The sequence below is a fragment of the Ahaetulla prasina genome, chromosome 6 (assembly GCF_028640845.1).
Source record: "Ahaetulla prasina isolate Xishuangbanna chromosome 6, ASM2864084v1, whole genome shotgun sequence".
Taxonomy (NCBI): Eukaryota; Metazoa; Chordata; class Lepidosauria; order Squamata; family Colubridae; genus Ahaetulla; species Ahaetulla prasina.
In genome coordinates, this window is record NC_080544.1 from 104,183,651 (window position 1) to 104,207,820 (window position 24,170).

Below are 24,170 nucleotides of genomic sequence, written 5' to 3' on the forward strand. Positions count from 1 at the left end.
TCATTCAGTCGCCCTGACTCTACCCTGAATAGGGACCACAGAATAGAATAGAATAGAATAGAATAGAATAGAATTTTTATTGGCCAAATGTGATTGGACGCACAAGGAATTTGTCTTGGTGCATTATAATAATATTTTTAATAATAATAATAATAATAATAATAATAATAATAATAATAATAATAATAATAATAATAATAATAATAATAATAATAATATAATTTTTATACCGCCCTTCTCCCGAAGGACTCAGGGCAGTGAACAGCCAAGTAAAACAATACAATATATTACAATAAAAACTATTTAAAAAACTTATTCCATATGGCCTAAATTTAAATATAAAATACATAATATAAAAATAAATCCCATTTAAAATGAATTAAAAACCCCTATTAAGCCAGTCCTGCTCGGAAGAATAGGTATGTTATAAAGGGAATTTAATAAGATACTTTCATCCCAGCTAACGAGAATATCCTCATAAAAATATATAACAAATCATCAGAAAGATAATTTAGACCTGGACATATCAATCATTCAGAATAGAGCTGGAGGTCTAACTCCCTGCTCAAGCAGGAGATTCTATACCATTTCAGATAGGTGGTTGTCCAGTCTCTTCTTAAAAACCTCCAGTGAAGGTTACCTGCTGAAGGTAAGCTGTTCCACTGGTTAAGTGTCCTCACTCTTAGGAAGTTTCTCCTTAATTACAGATTGCTTCTCTCCTTGATTAGTTTCCATTCTTGTTTTGCCTTCTGGTGCTTTGGAAAATAAGTTGACCCCCCACTTCTTTCTTCAGCCCTCAAATATTGGAATACTGCTATCATGTCACCCCTAGTCCTTCTTTTCTCTAGACTGGCCATACCCAATTCCTGCAACAGTTCTTAATATAGTTTTGTCTCCAGGCCTTTAATCATCTTAGTTGCTCTTCTTTGCACTTTTCCCACTCAAATTCTCAACATTTTTTTTGTAATGTGTAACATATCATACAGATAATAACTTAGAATAAACAATAAATTTCCATTCAGATTGTTATGAGCCCACTGATTTACAAAGTAGGTGACAGCTATATTTGAACGAACTCTGATTTCACAGTGGATAGGTTGTCTTGGTAAGAGAAGATGACTTGACCTATATAAATGTGAATTCTGAATTAACTGGCCTCTGCGGCTCAGACTGGTAAGACAGTCTGTTATTAACACAGCTGCTTGCAATTACTGCAGGTTCTAGTCCCACCAGGCCCAAGGTTGACTCAGCCTTCCATCCTTTATAAGGTAGGTAAAATGAGGACCCAGATTGTTGGGGGCAATAAGTTGACTTCGTATATAAATATACAAATAGGATGAAGACTATTGCTAACATAGTGTAAACCGCCCTGAGTCTTCGGAGAAGGGCGGGATATAAATGAAAAAAACAACAACAACAAAAAAAAACGCGTGTGGAGTAGAGAAAAACAGGAGAGCTAAAATGTCAGATTCTAAGGTGGCATTCGTAGGCAGTTAAAAAAAATATGTTCGGAAAGAGAAATGATTGTGAACAGTAAGATATGATGAATCTCTAAAGAGAATAGCACAGTGATTTCTTTTTTCCTCTATCTCTGCCTAAAAATGGGAAGGAAAGTTTTTCTTGAAGACATGATTTTAAATGCTTACTTACCAAAATTGTTTGTGTGTGTGTCTGTGTTGGAAAATCCAAAAGCATTTGGTTTGATTAGTTGTGAAAACGTGTGTGCAACTAATCCATTTTTTCTGAGAATTAATGTATGCCTGTGAGCATGTTGCTACTCAAAAATGTGTAACTTGTATTACTAATAGATATATTAGTTCTACAGTAATCCTATAAAGGAGAATATCTTGCTTGTTTCTGTAGAACTCCAGTTTTAGAAGTAAGGAACATCTCAAAAGATAGATAAGTAGATAACTGATAAAAAGTTCAGTACAAAAAATTCCATTCAGAACACGTTTTATTCTTATCTGTAGACTGTATATTTGCTGAATTCTGACAAGGCCGCAGAAGTAAACTGGCTATTTATCAAATTTTTATCTTGCATTTTTTTCCAAGGAGTTAAAAGTGGCTTATTGGTTGCTGGCAGAGTTCAGTTCCTTTTTTATAATGATTGTTATTGAAACTTTCAAAGAAGAAGATGAAAAAAAGGAACTCTGCGATAATATAATTACAACTGCTGTGAAGAAGCAGGTTTATTTTTTATTTTTTCTTCCTTATTTTATATTTGTTTGTATTAGCTGCTTTTAGGGTTCCCAAAGAATTGAGCTGTATGCAACAGTGGCCTTGATTCAGCTGCCCTGCTCAAAGCTGTTTGTTATCGTGTTGAAAGTTTAGAGGCTAATAAACATTACAAACGCCAAAAGATGCTTTAGGGTAAAATCAACAGCATAGGTCGTTCCCACAGCCAATGAAGCTGATTTATTTTATTTTTAACACAACTTCACTATTTAATAAAGTAAAAATAAAAGTATTTCAGGCAGGAGCAACAGGTTAAATAGCAATAGCACTTAGACTTACATACCGCTTTACAGTGCTTGGACAGCCTTCTGTAAACGGTTTACAGAGCCAGCATATTTGCCCCCAAAATCTGGGTCCTCATTTTACCCACCTCGGAAGGATGGAAGGCTGAGGCAACCTTGAGCCTGGTGAGACTCGGACTGCCAAATTGCAGTCAGCAGGCAGTTAGCAGAAATAGCCTGCAGTACTGCATTCTAACCACTGCGCCATGCAAGTTTTGAGACATAAGTTATTGTAATGGAGCCTGCCATTATAGTTATGGTTGTAAAATGACAGCTGACTTGATTTCATTGGGTGGGGGGGGGGGCGGGCGGGCGTTGTGGCAGTTGTTAAACGAACATGACAGTGAAGCAGATCCATTGGTCGCTCTGCTGCAGTTTTGCAGAAAACCGGAAGGAAGTGCTGCTTTTTGGCAAAACCAGTCAGGTGATTGCAGGACGCTGCCAACGGCCGTAAGTATGGCCAGGTTGTCGAGCAACCAAAGTGTAGTCACGTGACTCTGCAGGGGTCACTGTCAGAACTTTGGATCTGGGTCATAAGTCCCCCTTTCCAGGTAGATCTTAACTTTGAATGGTCGCTAAGTGACAGATCACAAGGCAAAGACTACCTACAAGCAAATAATTTCTCTGAACCAGCAAATGTGAAATACATCAATTTAGTGCGGGGCACACGGGCGACTCCTTTGTGAGATGGTCTCCCAGAAATGTTTGGAATTCACTATATTTATTTATTTATTTAGCGCATGGCATGTCATATATGGACTAGCATGACAGGTAGTCCTCAACTTACAACAATGTCAAGGTTCCAGAAATACCTCTTCTGCGTAAAAGAAACTCGGAGGCATTTCTTTTCCAGAGTTCTTTACTAGCATGAGGAGACTGGCACACGATGAGTGCAATTCCAAAACTGAAGTTCCGGATTCTTTTCCCCCCAGTTATACAAACCCCAAGAGTCCCACCCCCCTGACCCCTTCGATGGTCACATGGTCCCACGTTCTCCCAGTTCATTCGAATATCTTCTTGCCACTCTTCCTGCAGATGTGAACACCATCCGACCTTGACCGCTTGAAGAATGTTACCATACCCCTCAACCCCCCCCTCCTCCCCTCAGGGGAAAAATGTGGCAGCGACTGGAACCCTAAATTCTAATATGGTTTCCAGGCCTGACAAACAGTTCATTTAGCGAGCATTCGCAGCTACAACAGCAAAAGTGACAAAAAATGACTTACGACTGTTTTTCACACTTACGACCTTCGTCGCATCCCCATGATCATGTGAATCGAAATTCAGATGCTTGGCACCTGACTCATACTTACGACCGTTGCTGAGTCCCAAGGTCATGTGATCTCCTTTTGCAGCTTTTTGACAAGCAAAGTCGGTGGGGATGCCTTAACAACTGTGTTACTAACTTATTAATTGCGGTGATACACTTAGCAACTGTGGCAAGCAAGGTCGTAAAATGAGGCGAAACTCACGTAACAAATGTTTCACTTAACAACAGAAACGTTGGGCTCCATTGTGGTCATAAGTTGAGGACTACCTATAACAACAGTTCACCTAGATTAGTAAAACCCAATAAAATATAAATGTTAAAAAGATCTGTGTTCAAATAACGATGTCTAGGTCATCTAACCATTGAAGTGCAGGATTGTTTATATTTAAAAAAATCAATATGCTGGACCCAATATATGTTCTCGGCTTACAGCCGGTCATGACATGATCTGTGTGATTCACTATACAAAATCCACAAGTGGAACTTAAAAACAAATCACACACGCACACCAAACAAGAGCAGCTATTCAAGGTAGCCTTTGATTTTAAAAATCTTTTTTATCTAGAGAGCTTTGAAGGGGATGCATTCATATTTCAAGGTAAGTACAGAAAAATATGCAGAGTGGAGCTTTAGGCAAACGATGAACTGCTGAAGAAGTTCTGGGTTTCTTTTCTATCATTTATGTCTGTGGAAATATTATTAGTTTCAGGTACTAATACCTTTATACGCTACACAGATATAGGACATCCTAACGTAACATTTTTTTGGACACCCTCCCCATAAACCAGTGACGGTTAACCTTTTTCTTGTCATGTGCCGAAAGCGCTGGCGTGCGCACGCGACAGGACGCGTGCTTGCCGGCACCCATAATGTAATGCGGGGTTGGGGGTGGGGGGCTGCACATGCATGCCCGCCCCGTCCCCCGTCCCCCGTTTTGAGCCTAGAAGTCCTCCCTGCAGCTCCCTGGGCCTGAAAACGGGCTGTGGGTGGGGGCGCGCTGCCCCCCCGCTCCCCCCACCCCTGCGCATGTGCGCGTGACCCCTCCCCCCATGCATGCACACATGACACACCCCCCCGCACATGTGCATGCATCTTCCGCATGCGCTCTGCTCCCCATGTCTCCTGAAAATCAGCTGGAGGTTGGAAGGCAGGCGTGCCTATGCACGGTGGAGCTAAACTGGGCGACGGCTCGCGTGCCCACAGAGAGGGCTCTGCATACCAGCTGTGGCACACGGGCCACAGGTTCGCCATCATGGCCCTAAACTATTACGAAATTACAGTATAAGAGAAAATAAACATTCTTTGAATCAATGTGAAATACTTGGAATTTCCTCTTTTACTTTGCCTAGACTTGGATCGCGTGTGTTGTCTGTATTACATGAAGCATACGGAACTTGATATATACTTCTTTATGTTCCATAAAATGACTATGCGTTGGACATCATATCCTTCCCTTTCTAAAAATATTTTTTTCTAAACCGTTTCAGATTATCAACATGTATGGTGAGCTAATAATGGATGCAGTCCCTGATAAGGTGGGTATCTTTCATTTTGTCTTTTTAGGTAAAATTAGCCAAATAAGATCCAAGAGTGGGAAGGAGAATAAAAAATTATCTTGAGCAAAAAGAAAAAGAAAAAAGAAAAAAAGAGGAGAATCAGTTTATTTATCAAACAGGATTATTTGTAATCAGTCAAATCATTTAGCTGGGTGATGGTGGGGACAGTAGAGGAGTTGGTGCTGGGTCTAAGATGCCTATGTTTTATACATGCATTTTATAAATATTATTTGAATATTTATGCACAGGTTCATAAACTGGTTTTAGAATAGAATAGAATAGAATAGAAAAGAAAATATGGAATGGAATGGAATGGAATGGAATAGAATAGAAAAAATGGAATGAATGGAATAGAATAGAATAGGAAAGAATAGAATAATAGGAAAGAATAGAATAGAATAGAATAGAATAGGAATAGGAATAGGAATAGGAATAGGAATAGAATAGGAAAGAATAGAATAGAATAGAAACAGAACACAACTAAAGTGAACTTTATTGGCCAAGTGTGATTGAGCATAAAGGATTGTGTCTTTGGTGTGTAAGCTGTCGATGTACATACAAGACAAGGATAATAGACATACAGTTGTATTACATGGTAAATATCCTTAGGCATAAGACAGTGCTATGGGAATTAGATATTCAGCAGAGTGATGGCACAGGGGTGGGGTGGGGAAACTCTTTGTGTCTAGTTGTTGTGGCACGCAATGCCATATAGCAGCATCCTGAAAGGAAGAGTTGAAACGGTTTATGTCCAGGATGCGAGGGGTCTGTAAATATTTTCACAGCCCTCTTTTTGACTCGTGCAGTATACAGGTCCTCAATGGAAGGCAGCTTGGTAGCCATTGTTCTTTCTGCAGTTCTAATTATCTTCTGAAGTCTGTGTCTGTCTTGTTGGGTTGCAGAACCAAACCAAACAGAGAGATGTCTAAAGATGGGCCCTTTTCCTTCTCTTTGAAAAATGTGGATGACAGCACAAAAAGTTTTTTAAAAAAAAAAAATCTACCCCTGCCTCTGCCAGCAGAGCTCCAGATTCCTCTTTTATCACTTCACTAAATTTCAGCAAACATTTTTACTGATTATGCTACTAAAATGCTGTTTAAATTGCTGTTTGGTTGCTTGGCCTCACGAATACGTAAATGGTTGGGTGATGATTGAGGAGCCCTGGGTTCAAGTACTCCCTCAGCCATGGAAGAAATTTCTGGAAATTTCCCTGGGGGGTGGGGGCTTGCAGCTAGCCAGTCACTCTAGGCCCAATGTACCTCACAAGATTGTGGTGGGAAAAAAAAACAACCTCTGGGAATACTGTATTCACGGCTTCTCCTTCCTTTGGGGAGAGGCAGGATATAAATCTTTTCCTTCTCTTGCATGCAGTAGCTTCACTGTTGAAGACACAGTTCATTACTGGAATTGTGAGCTTTGATTTGGACCAGTAAATTCACTGATCACCCTGTCTTTATAGGTTCATTTCTTCAACAGCTTTTTCCATAGACAGCTGGTAACCAAAGGCTATAACGGGGTGAAACGATGGACTAAAAAGGTAATGATCCTATTCCCTGAACTTGACAACCCTTGGCAGGTGAGAAGTGTTGAACATTAGAAAAAAAATGCATTTGAAATTTATGAATTTTCTCTTTATGAACTTTTCCCATTTATGAAAATGTTAACCTGTGTCAAAACCAAAGCGTATGCTGTAAGGGTACCCTTGATGGTAAAGCTGGTGAGAATATTCTTTGGGGAACAGACCAAAGAAAAGTCTTTTTTGCCTTTTGACTAAAGTCAAGTGTAGTATCACAAAAATTATGATTATACTTTAGTCGTTCGTGCAGGCCAAACTTCCTTCAAATCCTTTTGAAGTTAAAATAGCTTTTGTAAGTATTTATTTAGAACTGGGCTCCAGAAATCGAAATGTTCCATTCTGCTCTTTGGAATTAGAAATTAAATTGGATTTTGTTACTTGACTTGTGTAGTAGAACTTAGTTTTGTTTTGTTCACGCTTTGTGTAGAGCATTTTGAGTTCAGCCCCAAATGGCAGTTTCACCTGGCTGGATTTTAATTAAACTGAGAATGTGCATTTTCCTTTTAAAAATATAAAAATAAAAATCTGAGATTAAGGGCATCTTATTTTGCCACTTCAGCTCTCAGTTACTCCCCAAGCCATAGTTAATTCTCATTGTATAATTTTTATCAGCTGGAGTTATGTAGCTCTGTCTAAATGGTCCTTTTAGATTTACTAATTGAAAGCCGGTTTTGTTTCCAATTTCGTTAACCATCTTGATCTGACCATTTTGGTCTGAATTCACTCCATTTACTCTGTCCTTTTTTAAACTGGTGCCCAGTATTTGCAGTTGGTGCTAATCATCATCATCATCATCATCATCATCATCATATCATCATCATCATCATCATCATCATCATCATCTTAATGACATTGGAGATGGTCTCTGCTCCAGCAGTTTAAGCCCTCGCACTGCTTGGCAGTGGGAGCTCCCATAACTCCCCTCAACTGCTTCCCGCCTAACAGTTCAAAGCATGTTCTGTGCGAGTAGATAAATAGGTACCACTTTGGTGGGGAGATAAGCTGGTGCTTTGTGCTGCGGTTAAATCCTGCCGGCAATGAAACTTACCAGTTGCACTGCCCATTTGGGAAGTGTGGCTTCGCTAGAGGGAGGGGGGCCTTGGACAGCGCTACAGGAAAAGCCCCTCGTCTTTCTTGCTGGTGCAAAATTAGTTCCCCTCTTGTGTGCACTCTGGGAAGAGCACAGTCATGTAACTTTAGAACAACTAATCAGTGGAACAACTTGCCTCCAAAAGTTGTAAATGCTCCAACACTGGAAGTTTTTAAGAAGAGATTGGACAGCCGTTTGTCTGAAGTAGTGTATGGTATCCTGCCTAAGTCCACTAAGGGGGTTGGACTAGAAGACCTCCCAGGTCCCTTCCAACTTTGCTTTTCTCTTCTATGTTCTAACCTAACATTGCTGGTAAACAAGCAGCCAGCTCTGCATTACTGCAAACTACTGGTCTGCATTAGCATTGTGGTCTCCTGGCTAATGTAACAATGCCATTGAATGAATGAATGGATGAATGAATGAATGCATGAATGCATGAATGATGAATAAATAATCACCATCATCATCCTAGTTTTATTCCCACAAATTGAAGACGTGCTTTTCGGGACAACAAGCATGTGATCAAACACAGCATCTGGGTCTAATTCTCCCATTACCAGTTCACCATTGGACCTTTGGCTTTTCTTTTGTTTCTAACCCAGACAATCCCTTTTGTTGCTTTTGGTACCTCTTACTTTTGTGTCTCCTCTTAGTCTTAGGCAAACTCACTTGCCATGGGATGTCCATGCTGCATTCCTAACTGTGCAAATAAATACACATTTTCTTCGCATACACTACAACGTCTTCATCCCTTTTGGGTCTTTTCCTTCTGAAAAGTTATATAACCTTCCAATGCTGTAGGATCATACTCCCTATCGAGTTTATATAATGCCTTATCACGACATCGTTGTCTTCTGATTACTTTTCATATTCTGCAATGGTGTAGAAACATGAGAGGTTCTGAATAACGCCTTGCCAGTATTTCTTTTGTAATATCCTACAAATGCTGAATGCTCACCCTGGTTTTCTTCCTTTGTGTTGAATAGAATAGAATAGAATAGAATAGAATAGAATTGAATTGAATTGAATTGAATTGAATTGAATTGAATTGAATTGAATTGAATTGAATTGAATTGAATTCTTTATTGGCCAAGTGTGATTGGACACATAAGGAATTTGTCTTTGTGTATATGCTCTCAGTGTACATATGGAGAATAAAATAAATTCATCAAGAATAAAAAGATACAACACTTAGTGATAGTCAGGGTTACTAATAAGTTACCACTAGGAAACAAATAAAAACAATATGATCGAAAGACACAAGCAACATGGTTACAGTAATAAGTGAGAAGAGATACATACTAGTAAGGAAGAGAATAATAATAGTAATACAGTCTTAGTAAATTATTTGACAGTGTTGTGGGAATTACTTAATTAGTTAATTAGTTAATAAGCAGAGTGATGGCATTCAGGAAAAAACTGTACTTGTGTCTAGTTGTTTTGGTGTGCAGTTCCCTATACCGTCGTTTTGAGGGTAGAAGTTGAAACAATTCATGTCCAGAATATGAGGGGTTTTCACAGCCCTCTTTTTGACTCGTGCAGGATACAGGTCCTCGGTGGAAGGCAGGTTGGTAGCCATTGTTTTTTCTGCAGTTCTAATTATCTGTTGAAGTCTGTGTTTGTCTTGTTGGGTTGCAGAGCGAAACCAGACAGTTATGGAGGTGCAGATGACAGACTCAGTAATTCCTCTGTAGAACTGGATCAGCAGCTCCCTGGGCACTTTGAGCTTCTTGAGTTTGCGCAGGAAGAACATTCTTTGTTGAGCTTTTTTGATGACGTTTTTGATGTTAGGTATCCATTTTAAGTCTTGAGATATGATAGAACCTAGAAACGTGAAGGATTCTACCGTTGATACTGTGTTGTCTAGTATTGTAAGAGGTGGTAGTATAGGAGATTTTCTTCTAAAATCAGTATGTTAGCTTCTGGGCTGTTTCTATCCTTTGTCTTTGATTCTTGTTTTATGCTCTTCTCATGAGCTGAGAAAGTGCCTGCCAAACCATTTCTTCCCACTCTTCCTGTATATTCACTGAAATCCTTCACCAAGATAGCATAGTCCAGTGATGGCGAACCTTTTTGGCACCAAGTGGCAAAATAGTCACACAGAAATGGCACACGTGTGCGCTTGTCGGGGCTGCGCTTCGGAAAAGCTAAACTTCCGGTTTCTAGGGCGCATGCGCACCTGACGATCAGCTGGCCGGTGCACATATTCAGGCCAGTTCTCGGCACTGCTGCATGCGCGAAGGGATCACGCTCCGGAAAAGCCAAACATCCAGGTTCTCGCGCACATGCAGATTCGACACTCAGCTGGCCAGTGCACATGTGTGCATTGCACACCGGTTTTCGGCCATGCATGCGAAGGTCAGCTGATGGTCGCGCATGCATGCATGCCACAAATCCTGAAGACAAAGAGGCAAGGCTGCACGTGCCAGGCGACATGGCTTTGCATGCCACTTTGGGCATGCGTGCCATAGGTTTGCCATCACGGGCATAGTCCATTGTTGCAGGAGCTAAACTCTTGGTTTCACCGTCTACCGTACAACAGATGTTCATTTCCATAGTCTAGTTTAGTCTACTTGTGTTGTGGTCCATCAGCAGCCTATGGAGCTGCAACGGAGTCGGACAGCGATGGGGCTGAGGTAGGGCCAGGGCCATCAGGGAGTGAGGTGCAGACTCCAGAGCCTCCAGAGACTGACAGTAGTGAGGCAGAGGAACAGGAGGAGCCTGTTCCTAATGCATGCATGAGAAGAGCTGCCAGAAGGCAAGAGCAGCTCAAGCAGAGAGGACGACTCGGGAGTAGGGCCAAGAGATGATTGACCCCTCCCATAAGGCTTAAAACAGACCAGCAACAGCGTTTCAGCTTTGCCGGAAAACAACGTCGTAGCTGTTTCTTCTGCTCCGTCTTCTGCTCCGTCTACATCTTCGTCTTGTTTTTGTGGCTTCTGGACGTTTGCCAGGAAGGCCCTTTGGCAGTTTGCCTAATTGGACCAAGGTTTGTGAGATAACTGAGGAATTTGTGTTGGGAGGCATTTGTTTTACTTTGGGTTGAATGATGCTGGGAATGAAGTAATTCCCAGCTGTTCAAATAAAGTTTGTTTTTCTACGGACTAAGTTTATTACTATCTACTTGGGTCTGGGTGACAACAACTTGCTCATTGACCTTCAACTGAACAGACTGATGAAAAAAATGTACTTGTCCTCCCAGTTCACTTTCCTGGCAATAGATTCTTTAAGGTATCTTCTAGTCATTATACATCCCCAACTGGATCAAGAGGAAAGGAACCATGAATAATATTGTCCCAAAATATTGGCTTTTCAAAAGTCAGTAAGACTTTCTTGGTTTTTTTTTTTTCTTTCTTTCTTGAAAACCAGGAAAAGAAGCCAAGAAGCTTCTTGGATGAGAATGAAAACATTTTCAGGGGGGAAAAATAAGAAGCTTCCAGTTGCCTTTTGAAAAGCGCCTTTGGGACACCTGTGACCTGGGTGATCGAGAATCTCCATAGACATCAAATAATCTTGGTAACCTCTTTGTTCTGCTCTAGAAATTGGCACCTGGGAAATAACACACCTCTAGTCATGATGTATTGTGTCTGCACACAATTCCCGTGGATCCTATCAGCAGGGAATTGCCTATCCCCACAATGTGCCTCTTTTTCCCTAAGTAGCTCCTGGTTTTTGGTTCTTTTCTTTTTAGGAATCTCCAGGGCCCCGGGTTCTCAGGTGGCTCCTAAACTTGACTAAATGTCTATGGAGATTCTCAGTTATCCAGGTCATGGTTGTCCCAAAGGTGCTTTTTTTCAAGAGGCAATTGGACTTTCTGGTTTTTCTTTGAAGACGTTTCGCTTCTCATCCAAGAAGCTTCTTCAGCTCTGAAGAAGCTTCTTGGATGAGAAGCGAAACGTCTTCAAAGATAAACCAGAAAGTCCAATTGCCTCTTGAAAAAAAGCACCTTTGAGATTCTTAAAAAAGGTAAAGGTAAAAGTTCCCCTCGCACATATGTGTTAGTTGTTCCTGACTCTAGGGGGCGCTTCTCATCTCTGTTTCTAAGCCGAAGAGTGAGCGCTGTCTGAAGAAGTCTCGATGGTCATGTGGCCGGCATGACTAAACGCCAGAGGTGCACAGAACGCTGTTAACTTCCCACCAAAGTTGGTCCCTATTTTTCTATTTGCATTTTTTATGTGCTTTGGCAGAAGCTGGGACAAGTAACGGGAGCTCACCCCGTTATGCCACACTAGGGATTCGAACCACTGAACTGCCAACCTTTTGAGCAACAAGCTCGGCGTCTTAGCCACTGAGCCACCATGTCCCTTAAATACTACTACTACTACTAAATAAATAATAATTAATAATTATTAAATTATTAGATTCTTAAACTTGAGTTAATGTAAAGGTAGAACATTGGGTTCTGATTGAGAAATTCTGTAAATAGTTGCATTTGTTCACCAGTTTTATCTGGGATTATTCCATCTACTCTTTATTTATTTATTTAATTTATTTATTTAATCAAATTTTTATATCGCCCTATCTCCCGAAGGACTCAGGGCGGTTTACAGCCCGATAAAATACAAATATCATACAAGATAAAAACATTAATTAAAAAACTTATTTAAATAGGCCAAAATTTAAAATTACAATTAAAATGTTAAAACCCCATTACCTAAAAATTAATAACTAACCCCAGTTAAAATTAAGTAAAACTTTTAATCCAGTCCCGCTTGAATAAATAAATGCGTTTTCAGCTCACGGCGAAAAGTCCGAAGATCAGGCACTTGGCGTAAACCAGGGGGAAGTTCGTTCCAAAGCGTAGGAGCTCCAACAGAGAAGGCCCTACCCCTGGGGGCCGCCAGCCGACATTGTTTGGCGGACGGCACCCTGAGAAGACCCTCTCTGTGTGAGCGTACGGGTCGGTGGGAGGCATGAGGTAACAGCAGGCGGTCCCGTAAGTACCCGGGCCCTAAGCCAAGGGGGGCTTTAAAGGTGATAACCAGAATCTTAAAGCGCACCCGATAGACCACAGGAAGCCAGTGCAGACTGCGTAGTAGTGGTGTTACATGAGAGCAACGAGTGGCTCCCGTTACTACTCGCGCAGCTGCATTCTGGACTAGCTGCAGCCTCCGGGTGCACCTCAAGGGCAGCCCCATGTAGAGAGCATTGCAATAATCCAAACGAGATGTAACCAGAGCGTGAGTGACCGTGCATAAGGCATCCCGGTCAAGGAAGGGGCGCAACTGGCGGACCAAGCGTAGTTGGTAAAAGGCCCTCCTGGAGACGGCCGCCAGATGATCATCGAACGACAGCCGCCCATCCAGGAGGACACCCAAGTTGCGCACCCTTTCCATTGGGGCCAATAACTCGCCCCCAACAGTCAGCCGCGGCTGCAGCTGACTGTACCGGGGTGCCGGCATCCACAGCCACTCCGTCTTGGAGGGATTGAGCTTGAGTCTGTTTTTCCCCATCCAGACCCGTACGGCTTCCAAGCACCGGGACAGCACTTCGACAGCTTAACACCGTTACATAGGGTGTTAATTGAGCCTTTATTAGTGGGGTTAATTGAGCCTTTTGTCTTTTCCTATGTAACGGTGTTAATTCTTTAGAGTCAAGATTGCAGATGCTGGTGGCAGAAGGTTGGGTGTTCTGCTTCTTTCTATATTTTTCCCCTCCCGAACATTCTTTCTAAAGTGCCAAGACTTTTGTTCCCTGATAATTGCAAAGAAATGAGAACTATTGTTTGGAGTTTTCATTGAGTCTTCTGAAGCTGTTAAGCATATGTCCTTTTGACTTTTTTTTTTTTCTTCAGAATTCTTTCTTGGTTTTGCCTCCTTTCCAAACTCACAATATGTTCAGGGTTGGCAAGCGCCAGCAAATAAACAGGAGCCTGCATTGTGGATTAATTAAAGCTTCATCCATGAATGGAAAATAAACCGTAGCATTTATTCAAATATTTGCCTTGTTTGCAAATATGTTTCTCCTCTCCGTTAAGCTATTACCATCCTCACTTGCCCAGGACATTTTCTATCTCCCTTAGGCACCTACCAGTGTTGTGGCCCAGGCCCAAGTAGGTAGTAATAAACTTAGTCCGTGGAAAAACAAATTTTATTCGATCATTCATCTCAAAGTAAAACAAATGCCTCCCAACACAAATTCTTCAGTTGTCTCCCAAACCTTAATCCAATTAGGCAAACTGCCAAAGGGCCTTCCTGGCAAACGTCCAGAAGCCACAAAAACAAAGACGTACACAAAGCAGAAAACGGAGCAGAAGACGCAGCTACAACGTTGTTTTCCGGCAAAGCTGAAACGCCGTTGCTGGTCTGTTTTAAGCTTTATGGGAGGGGCCAATCATCTCTTGGCCCTACTCCCGAGTCGTCCTCTCTGCTTGAACTGCTCTTGCCTTCTGGCAGCTCTTCTCATGCGTGCATTAGGAACAGGCTCCTCCTGTACCTCTGCCTCACTACTATCAGTCTTTGGAGGCTCTGGAGTCCGCACCTCACTTCCCGATGGCTCTGGCCTCACCTCAGCCTCATTGCTGTCCGACTCCATTGCCAGCTCCGTAGGCTGCTGACGGACCACAACAACCAGATCTTCACTATAGCGGGTTGGGGTGCAGAATTAAAGTGTTACTTCAGCATTTCACAACGTGAATTGATGGACATTTCTCTCTGTTGAGCCTCTTGCATAAAAATGCTAATTTTATGCTTAACACCATCTCATTCTATGCTGTCCGACACTTCTGATTTTGAATAAGTCAATACAGGAAGATTTTTTTCAATTTTTTTTTTTTAACAAATTAAAATTTGGCAAATTGCATGAAATAAATGACTGCTGGGAAGGAAAATTGACTCCCATGTGACTGGGTCAAGGCTATGCATTCTTTTATTGATCGAGGACAGATTTGTTTTTTGTTTTTTTTTATCCTGTACCAGGAATTTCACTGGCCAAGACCATCATGCAAAGCGGTTAAATGAAATGGAATGAAAAAATGTGGATGACAGCACAAAAAGTCTTTAAAAAAAATTACCCCTGCCTTTGCCAGCAGAGCTCCAGATTCCTCTTTTATCACTTCACTAAATTTCAGCAAACATTTTTACTGATTATGCTACTAAAATGCTGGAAATGTTTAAACTGCTGTTTGGTGGCTTGGCCTCACGAATACATAAACGGTTGGGTGATGATTGAGGAGCCCTGGGTTCAAGTACTCCCTCAGCCGTGGAAACTTCTGGAAATTTCCTCAGGGGACTTGCAAGTAGCCAGTCAGTCACTCTTGGCCCAACATATCTCATAAGGTTGTTATGGTGGTGAAAAAAACTGTGGGAATACTGTATTCACTGCTTGGCCTTCCTTTGGTGAGAGGCAGGATATAAATCTTAAAAAGCAGCTTTAAAAGTTATCATTGACCCCAGAAGTTGTTTCAACAAGGATCTCTCGTTGTCCTCTTGTGTGCCTTTCGGGACGAAATGTGTCCAGCTAGTTGGAATTCCAAAAAGCGTGCAGGAAAAAAGAAATATCATGTGTTGTGTGATTTTTATTGGTTCCCTAATGATCTTTTTATCAGGGATCTTCTGAGGAAAGAAATGTTCAGACAGTGGTGTGCTCTCTCTCTACCATTTCTTTTCTCTGTGACTGTTGCTGTTTTTCTTTTTCCAACGCCTCCTGTCCAAACTCACAATATGTTCAGGGTTGGCAAGCGCCAGCAAATAAACAGGAGCCTGCATTGTGGATTAATTAAAGCTTCATCCATGAATGGAAAATAAACCGTAGCATTTATTCAAATATTTGCCTTGTTTGCAAATATGTTTCTCCTCTCCGTTAAGCTATTACCATCCTCACTTGCCCAGGACATTTTCTATCTCCCTTAGGCACCTACCAGTGTTGTGGCCCAGGCCCAAGTAGGTAGTAATAAACTTAGTCCGTGGAAAAACAAATTTTATTCGATCATTCATCTCAAAGTAAAACAAATGCCTCCCAACACAAATTCTTCAGTTGTCTCCCAAACCTTAATCCAATTAGGCAAACTGCCAAAGGGCCTTCCTGGCAAACGTCCAGAAGCCACAAAAACAAAGACGTACACAAAGCAGAAAACGGAGCAGAAGACGCAGCTACAACGTTGTTTTCCGGCAAAGCTGAAACGCTGCTGGTCTGTTTTAAGCTTTATGGAGGGGCCAATCATCTCTTGGCCCTACTCCCGAGTCGTCCTCTCTGCTTGAACTGCTCTTGCCTTCTGGCAGCTCTTCTCATGCGTGCATTAGGAACAGGCTCCTCCTGTACCTCTGCCTCACTACTATCAGTCTTTGGAGGCTCTGGAGTCCGCACCTCACTTCCCGATGGCTCTGGCCTCACCTCAGCCTCATTGCTGTCCGACTCCATTGCCAGCTCCGTAGGCTGCTGACGGACCACAACAACCAGATCTTCACTATAGCCGGTTGGGGTGCAGAATTAAAGTGTTACTTCAGCAATTCCCAACGTGAATTGATGGACATTTCTCTGTTGAGCCTCTTGCATAAAATGCTAATTTTATGCTTAACACCATCTCATTCTATGCTGTCCGACACTTCTGATTTTGAATAAGTCAATACAGGAAGATTTTTTTCAATTTTTTTTTTTTAACAAATTAAAATTTGGCAAATTGCATGAAATAAATGACTGCTGGGAAGGAAAATTGACTCCCATGTGACTGGGTCAAGGCTATGCATTCTTTTATTGATCGAGGACAGATTTGTTTTTTGTTTTTTTTTATCCTGTACCAGGAATTTCACTGGCCAAGACCATCATGCAAAGCGTTAAATGAAATGGAATGAAAAAATGTGGATGACAGCACAAAAAGTCTTTAAAAAAAATTACCCCTGCCTTTGCCAGCAGAGCTCCAGATTCCTCTTTTATCACTTCACTAAATTTCAGCAAACATTTTTACTGATTATGCTACTAAAATGCTGGAAATGTTTAAACTGCTGTTTGGTGGCTTGGCCTCACGAATACATAAACGGTTGGGTGATGATTGAGGAGCCCTGGGTTCAAGTACTCCCTCAGCCGTGGAAACTTCTGGAAATTTCCTCAGGGGACTTGCAAGTAGCCAGTCAGTCACTCTTGGCCCAACATATCTCATAAGGTTGTTATGGTGGTGAAAAAAACTGTGGGAATACTGTATTCACTGCTTGGCCTTCCTTTGGTGAGAGGCAGGATATAAATCTTAAAAAGCAGCTTTAAAAGTTATCATTGACCCCAGAAGTTGTTTCAACAAGGATCTCTCGTTGTCCTCTTGTGTGCCTTTCGGGACGAAATGTGTCCAGCTAGTTGGAATTCCAAAAAGCGTGCAGGAAAAAAGAAATATCATGTGTTGTGTGATTTTTATTGGTTCCCTAATGATCTTTTTATCAGGGATCTTCTGAGGAAAGAAATGTTCAGACAGTGGTGTGCTCTCTCTCTACCATTTCTTTTCTCTGTGACTGTTGCTGTTTTTCTTTTTCCAACGCCTCCTGTAAAAAGCCTCCATCTTTGGATATCCAGGGAGGCCTTCTTAAACGGCTCTTGTTTCATCAGTAGGCATCTGGCTACTGTCAACCAGAATTCGGAAGTCCTTCTTGGTTCAGACCATATCCCTGCCCGTGGTTGTTAGGAGGGGAAGAAAGAGAAAGCTAATACAGAGAGAAAAGTTTCTTGGAGCTTGTCCTCGGCTAGTATTTTTTACCAATTGAAGAGAACATTTATAGCTCTTGGATGAACTGTGGGGTCCTTGGTGCTCTCTGAGCTTGATGGTTTTCTTACAGACGTTTCATGACCCAGCTAGGTCACATCATCAGTGCTGGTAGGGAGCGGGGTTTGCTCGCCATTCCCTTCTAGCACTGAGGATGTGACTGTTGTGTCTGCGCCCCCCGAGCCTCCTGCCAGAAAGTGACTTGGAAAGTGAGGGGGAAGGGCCGTCAGGACTTACCTCGGGAGCACCGGCTTCCCTGGCTCAGCTCCAGGAGCCAGAGGCAGGCCAGGTGGAAGAGATAACGAGGCCTCCGTCCCCTAACTCTTTCCCTCCCCAGGCCACATCTCCAGACCCGGCTGATGGCAATCAGGCCTGGCTGGACCCTAGGTTTTGTAGGCAGGAGAGGCAGGAACAACACAAGCAGGGGTGGGGCAGGCCTAGGAAGTGTTAAGTCATGGAGCCACACCCCACAGGATATAAAGGCAGCAAGAGCTGCTATGCCTCTTCGTAGCAGGCAAATTAACTGCTTAACTAAGAGCTGAAGTTTGTTCCTGGGTGACTCATCAGCGTCGAGGGAGATAACAGAGACACTTGGCAGACGCTCGCTATTCTGCTGCCAGAGCTAATAGTGCCGGCTAATTAAGCCATCGCTCGGACGGAGGCGAAGGGGGACAGAACAGTGACGTAGCTGGGGTAATGAAAACCTCTGCAGAAAAACGAGGAAGTTCAGAGAGCAACAAGGACTGATGAGTAGTATGTTTACAAGTTGCGCACTGTTTCTGACCTGATTTGGGAGATGTGTTGAGACACATGGGTGGCAGCCAATGGTGGGATTAAGCTGGTTCGGGTTGGTTTCCCCCCCCTCCCCCTGCGGCCTATTTTTGCTCCCAGGAGGCTTCAGGGACACCTCCTAGGCCCAAAATGGGGCGTGGGGGTGGTGATGGTGCATTGGGCCCCCACCCCTGCAGCCCATTTTCATTCCCAGGAGGCTTCAGAAAGGCTTCCTAGGCCCATTTTTGCTTCCCGGGAGGCTTCCTAGGCTCGTTTTCGCTTCCCAGAAGGCTTCAGAGAGGCCTCCTAGGCCTAAAGTGGGACGCGGGGTATGTGTGTGTGTGGTGTGACCACCCCACACCCTGTTTTTGCTCCCAGGGGGTTGCAGGGAGACCTCCTAGGCCCAAAATGTGGCGTGGGTGGTGGTGCGGTGGGCCCCCACCCCTGCAGCGTATTTTTGCTCCCAGGAGGCTTTAGGGAAGCTTCCTAGGCCCATTTTCGCTTCCCAGGAGGCTTTAGAGAGGCCTAGGCCTAAAGTAGGTGTGTGGGGGGGGTGCAGCGCGACCACCCCATGGCTCGTTTTTGCTCCCAGGAGTTTGCAGGGTGGCCGCCTAGGCCCAAAACAGGGTGTGGGGGGGCTCTTGAGGCTTGCTCTGAACTGTTTCAGTTTCCCAGAAGTTGCTTATCTTCCAACCTCGCCTTCAGTCATCTGTAATTGCAGCGGTTGCTGGTCTGTTTAAGATTGTCCAGATCAGTGGCGTTGCTAGAGTCTAGGGTGCAGTCTGCATGCAGTTGGTGTTCTTTTAAGAGAGGTTATGTCTGTCATCAAACCTGCAGTTCAGAAAAAGAATTGCTCCTTGCGGTTCAAGGAACTCCTCTGCCTTTTGAGTGGGAAGGGAGAAAAAGCAGTTCCATGTGGAACTGCTGCCCGACATGATATCGGTAGCATTCCTTGTATAACCACTGCTTTTCTTAAGAAGCAACCTGGGGTTATTAATTTGTTCTGCCAGGAAGTAATTTGTGCCTCAACCCTTCCATTTACACTGCCTTGGGGGAGCTACAGTTTGAATGTAGTTTTTTGCATTGGGTGGAGAATGGAAAAGTTATCTTTGCGGAACCCTGTAAAGTTCTAAATAGAACTTGGCTTGAGGGTGTAAGGCCGTGGTCTCCATCTTTTCTCGCTTGGCGGCCCCAGGGGAGGGGTAGTTTCCTGCGAGTGGCAGGTGGGCACGAGTGTGCGCAGCTCAATTTGTGTGAGTAGGCATGCCTGCCATTCATGCGATGAGCGCTTTGCATGGAAAGGCAAGCAGCCACCACTTGCACGAGGAGCACTTTTGCACGCACTCAAGTGCTTGCCCCCCGTTTGTGCAGCTCAGTTTTGAACAGGCCGTGGCCCAGTAGTAGGTTGTGGCCTGGGAACCCCTGGTATAAGGGTTACTTTGAACTGGAAGCTGTGTTCCTGGTTTTAGCACCCTGGTCCTAAAGTCGTGGAAAAAACTGGCTCCCTGGAACACAAGTTCTGCCTTCCTGTCTCTAATAAAATAGATCAGAAATTAGCCAATCTTGGAATCATGGCTACCTAGGATTCTTCAGACCAATTCCATTACAAATTCCTCATGGTAAATTAAACAAGGATAAGAGAGGAAGAGAGCTTTGTCCAGATGTTTGGGCAATAAGTTGTTGTTGTCTACCAGCAGCCTGTGGAGCTGGCAGCAGAGTTGGACAGTCAGGGGGCTGGGGAGGACAACGGGCCAGTCCTGGAGTCAGGGGAAGGCCTGGACGAGGGTTCTGCATCGGAGGCAGAGATGGGGTCAGGGCCATCTGGAAGCGATGCGCAGAATCCGGAGCCTCCAGAGGTGGACAGCAGAGACGCAGAGGAACAAGAAGAGCCTGTTCCTAGTGCATGCATGTGAAGAGCTGCCAGAAGGCAAGAGCAGTTAAAGCAGAAAGGAAAACTCCGGAGTAAGGCCAGGAGATGTTTGTCCCCACCCATAAGGCTTAAAAGAGCAGCAATGGCTCTTGGACTCTTTGTAGGAAAGCAACGTTCCTACAATTGTTTCTTGTCGGCAGCTCTTGTTTTTGAACTTCATGGGGCTTTGGCAGGTTGCCAAAGAAGACAAAGGTTTGTGATAAGGCCGAAGGACTTTTTCTGAAGGACTTTGTTTTGGAATTAATTTGGACTAAGCTGATCTAATAAAATATGATTGTTTAGAACTGATTGTGTCTGGTAATAACTACCTGGGCCTAGGTCACAACCTAAGTTTCATTTTTCCTGGCTATCGGTTGCAATTTAACATCCTCAGAAGCAGGGATGCAAAAACGTTACGACCTGAGAATCAGAAACAGGGACGGGGTATGGTATGTGAAGGGCCAAAATAAGCTTTGTGGATGCACCCTTTAGACTTCTGAAATTCTCCCCCAGTAAAGGCTGTGCAGCTCCCTTGCGATGGAAACCTTGAGAAGGTCATTAAGTTGATGGAGATTCTAACCTCTAGTTTGGAAGGCAGTAATTCTTCACCCCAGGTAAAAAGGAAGGAGGCATGGTGTGTTTGTGTGAAATTGGCAGGCAAGTGTACCCTACATTTCCTCTGTCTGTCCCCTTTTTTCTTACAGTTGGAATTTCCGGTGGTTTTCTTTATGGTTCTGTGGGAATCAATGATGCATTCATCAGCATTGTGGGCAGGTGATACCATTGCTCATTCCTGTTGATGGATGACCTGCTCTCTCTCTTTTTTTTTTTTTGCTTCAGGTGGACCTCTTCAAAAAGACCCTCTTATTAATTCCTATTCATCTGGAAGTCCACTGGTCCTTAATTACTGTGAATCTCCCTAACCGAATTATTTCGTTTTACGACTCTCAAGGCATTCATTTTAAGTTCTGCGTAGAGGTAAGAGGAACAGCTGCTCTTCTAATAAAACGTGTCCCATCTTTTCATATCCCAAGGACCTTGGTCCAGGGGTGAAATCCAGCAGGTCCTGGAGAACCGGTAACGGAAATTTTGAGTAGTTCAGAGAACCGGCAAATACCACCTCTGGCTGGCCCCAAAGTGGGGTGGGAATGGAGATTTTGCAATATCCTTCCCCTGCCATGCGCACCAAGTCACACCACGCCCACCAAGCCACGCCCATAGAACCAGTAGTAAAAAAAGTTGGATTTTGCCACTGCCTTGGTCGTCCCTTTGATAGAGCTGTCCTGAGCTCTATCTGATTTACAAAACTGGGACTCGCCCGCTCCACTCGTGTTGGCAGAGGAGGCATCCTCTGGAACATCTCCCCGCCCCCCCCCCGCCCCCCAATGTGAGGCTGTACCAGTCGGCTTCGGGCTCCAATAGGGGATCAGCTCAATGGAGATGGTTGATTGACTTACGGGACCGCCTGCTGTTACCTTATGCCTCTCACCGACCCGTACGCTCACACAGAGAGGGACTTCTCAGGGTGCCGTCCACCAGGCAGTGTCGGCTGGCGGCCCCCAGGGGAAGATCCATCTCTGTGGGGGCTCCTACTCTTTGGAATGAACTTCCCCCTGGTTTACGCCAAATACCTGACCTTTGGACCTTTCGCCGCAAACTGAAAACATATTTGTTTGTTCGCGCGGGGCTTTCTTAAATTATCTAGATTTCGAATTTTAAATTTTATTTAAGTTTTAAACTGGGGTTTTTAGATTTTTAACCATTTTAATTTCGGCCAAATTGTATAATAAGTTTTTTAATTTACTTTTAATTGTACATTGTTTCTTTTTTACCTTGGCTGTACACCGCCCTGAGTCCTTCGGGAGAAGGGCGGTCTATAAATCTAATAAAATAAATAAATAAAATAAATTGAGTAATAACAGACCTTCCTCCCCCCCGACTCCACCCTCACCCTCCCCATGTGTCTCTGATTTTAAGGTTTAATTTTAACGTTTGATTTAACATTTTATGTTTTAACTAAGATGTAACTTTTAAGCCGCCCAGAGTTACCCTATGGCAGGGGTGTCAAACGCACGGCGGCGCGTGACGTATCGGGACTTTTTCCCCCCCTTCACTAAACTGGGCGTGGCCGTGGCCAGCGCATGACACATCCGGGCCGCGGGCCAGGAGTTTGACAGCCCTTTCCTATGGTAAGACGGACGGCCTATAATTTTTATAAATAAATAAATAATAAATAAACAAAAACTCCAACCATCTTTCGTTAAACGGATAGAGCAGGGGTCTCCAACCTAGCTTTGCTGGCTGGGGAATTCTGGGAGTTGAAGTCCGCCAGGCTTAAAGTTGCCTAGGTTGGAGACCCCTGGGATAGAGCATCAGTTGGTTAATAGTTTGGATATTTTTGCCACCATTAAATTGCGACCTTGGGGAAATGATAAGGCATTGCGGCATCTAAATATCGAAATAAACGCTACATTGCTTGAGTTATTGTCTGTGCCAGGTCATCTGTTACAGGTAGTCCTTGATTTAACAGCCATTTGTTCAAAGTCACAATAGCACTGACAAGGTGGCTTACGACCGTTTTTCACACTTACGGCCGTTGCAGCATCCCCACGGCCACGCGATGAGAATTCGGATGCTTGGCAACTGACTCATATTTATGACGGTTGCAGTGTCCCGGGGTCACGTGATCCCCTTTTGCGACCTTCAGACAAGCAAAGTCAGTGGGAAAGCCAGCTTCACTTAACAGTTATGTGACTAACTTAACGACTGCAATGATTCACTTAACAACTGTGTCAAGAAAGGTCGTAAAGTGGGCCAAGCCTCGCTTAACAAATGCCTCGCTTAGCAACAGAAAACCGGGGCTCCATTGCGGTCACGAGTCGAGGACTACCTGTACTTTAGTAGCCCAAAACCTCTTTCTTACAATTTGGGTGAAACCGTCATCGATAAGCTTTCACCTAGAATATCTTATTTACAAAATACGAAATTGTTGTTGCCTGTATCCTTGGCCATATATTGTTAATTCTGAGTGGGCCATACCTCTTCCCACTTTTTTCTGAGTTCTTAATATATATATTTTTTTTAACCAATCTAGCGTTCTCCAAATTCATTGCGATGGGAAGTCTCGGTGCTCCCAACCCTTTTGGCCCATATACTTAAGAATTCTGGGAATTGTAGTCCAACAAAATCTACCATTGTAACAACCAAGCGAAGGTTCCTGCCCCGTCTTAAAGCCGTCTTAAATAACTTTAGCAATTTGCGTCTGTTATTGATCCTCTTCCTTTCGGTAAAACTCTGCAGGCTACACAGACAGATTTGTTGCAGAGATAAAATGAATTAAAACCCCGCGAGGTTAATTACACTGAAAGCTAATGATTCCTGCAAGATTTACCCAGGATGTTTTTTAAATCATGGCCATTAAGGGAGCTTTCTGTTCCAAGCCAAACGCTTTTCATTGTATCCCACTGACTCTCAGAGGGAACGATGTGTAGGGAAGTGCTTGTTTAAGAAACGTACAACCGATCCAAACAGGCTCTGATTCATATTCCTCCTCCTATTCTCCCTCCCCCCTCTAAAAAGAACATACGGAAATACTTGCTGACAGAAGCTAAAGAAAAGAATCGGCCCGATTTCCTTCAGGATTGGCAGACGGCTGTTACAAAGGTTAGTGCTATTCATGGAGGTGAGCTAATTTTTGGGGTAGTACCTGGCAGAAGACCTGAATTTGTGATAGCTCACAAACACACATTTAACAACAACAACTATATCTCTACATCGTACATCTTAAGAAGGTACTT

At 43.3% G+C, this 24,170-nt stretch overlaps 1 protein-coding gene across 2 annotated transcripts in view; it reads left to right on the forward strand.

The window, feature by feature from the left end:
• SENP5 (SUMO specific peptidase 5) overlaps positions 1–24,170 on the forward strand; it is a 55,438-nt gene that overhangs the window by 22,881 nt on the left and 8,387 nt on the right. For both annotated transcript variants that reach the window (XM_058187946.1, XM_058187945.1), the window contains exons 5-8: positions 5,277–5,324; positions 6,805–6,882; positions 21,214–21,351; positions 23,953–24,036. In XM_058187946.1, the coding sequence (XP_058043929.1) occupies positions 5,277–5,324; positions 6,805–6,882; positions 21,214–21,351; positions 23,953–24,036 (348 nt within the window). The remainder of the gene's footprint in view (positions 1–5,276; positions 5,325–6,804; positions 6,883–21,213; positions 21,352–23,952; positions 24,037–24,170) is intronic.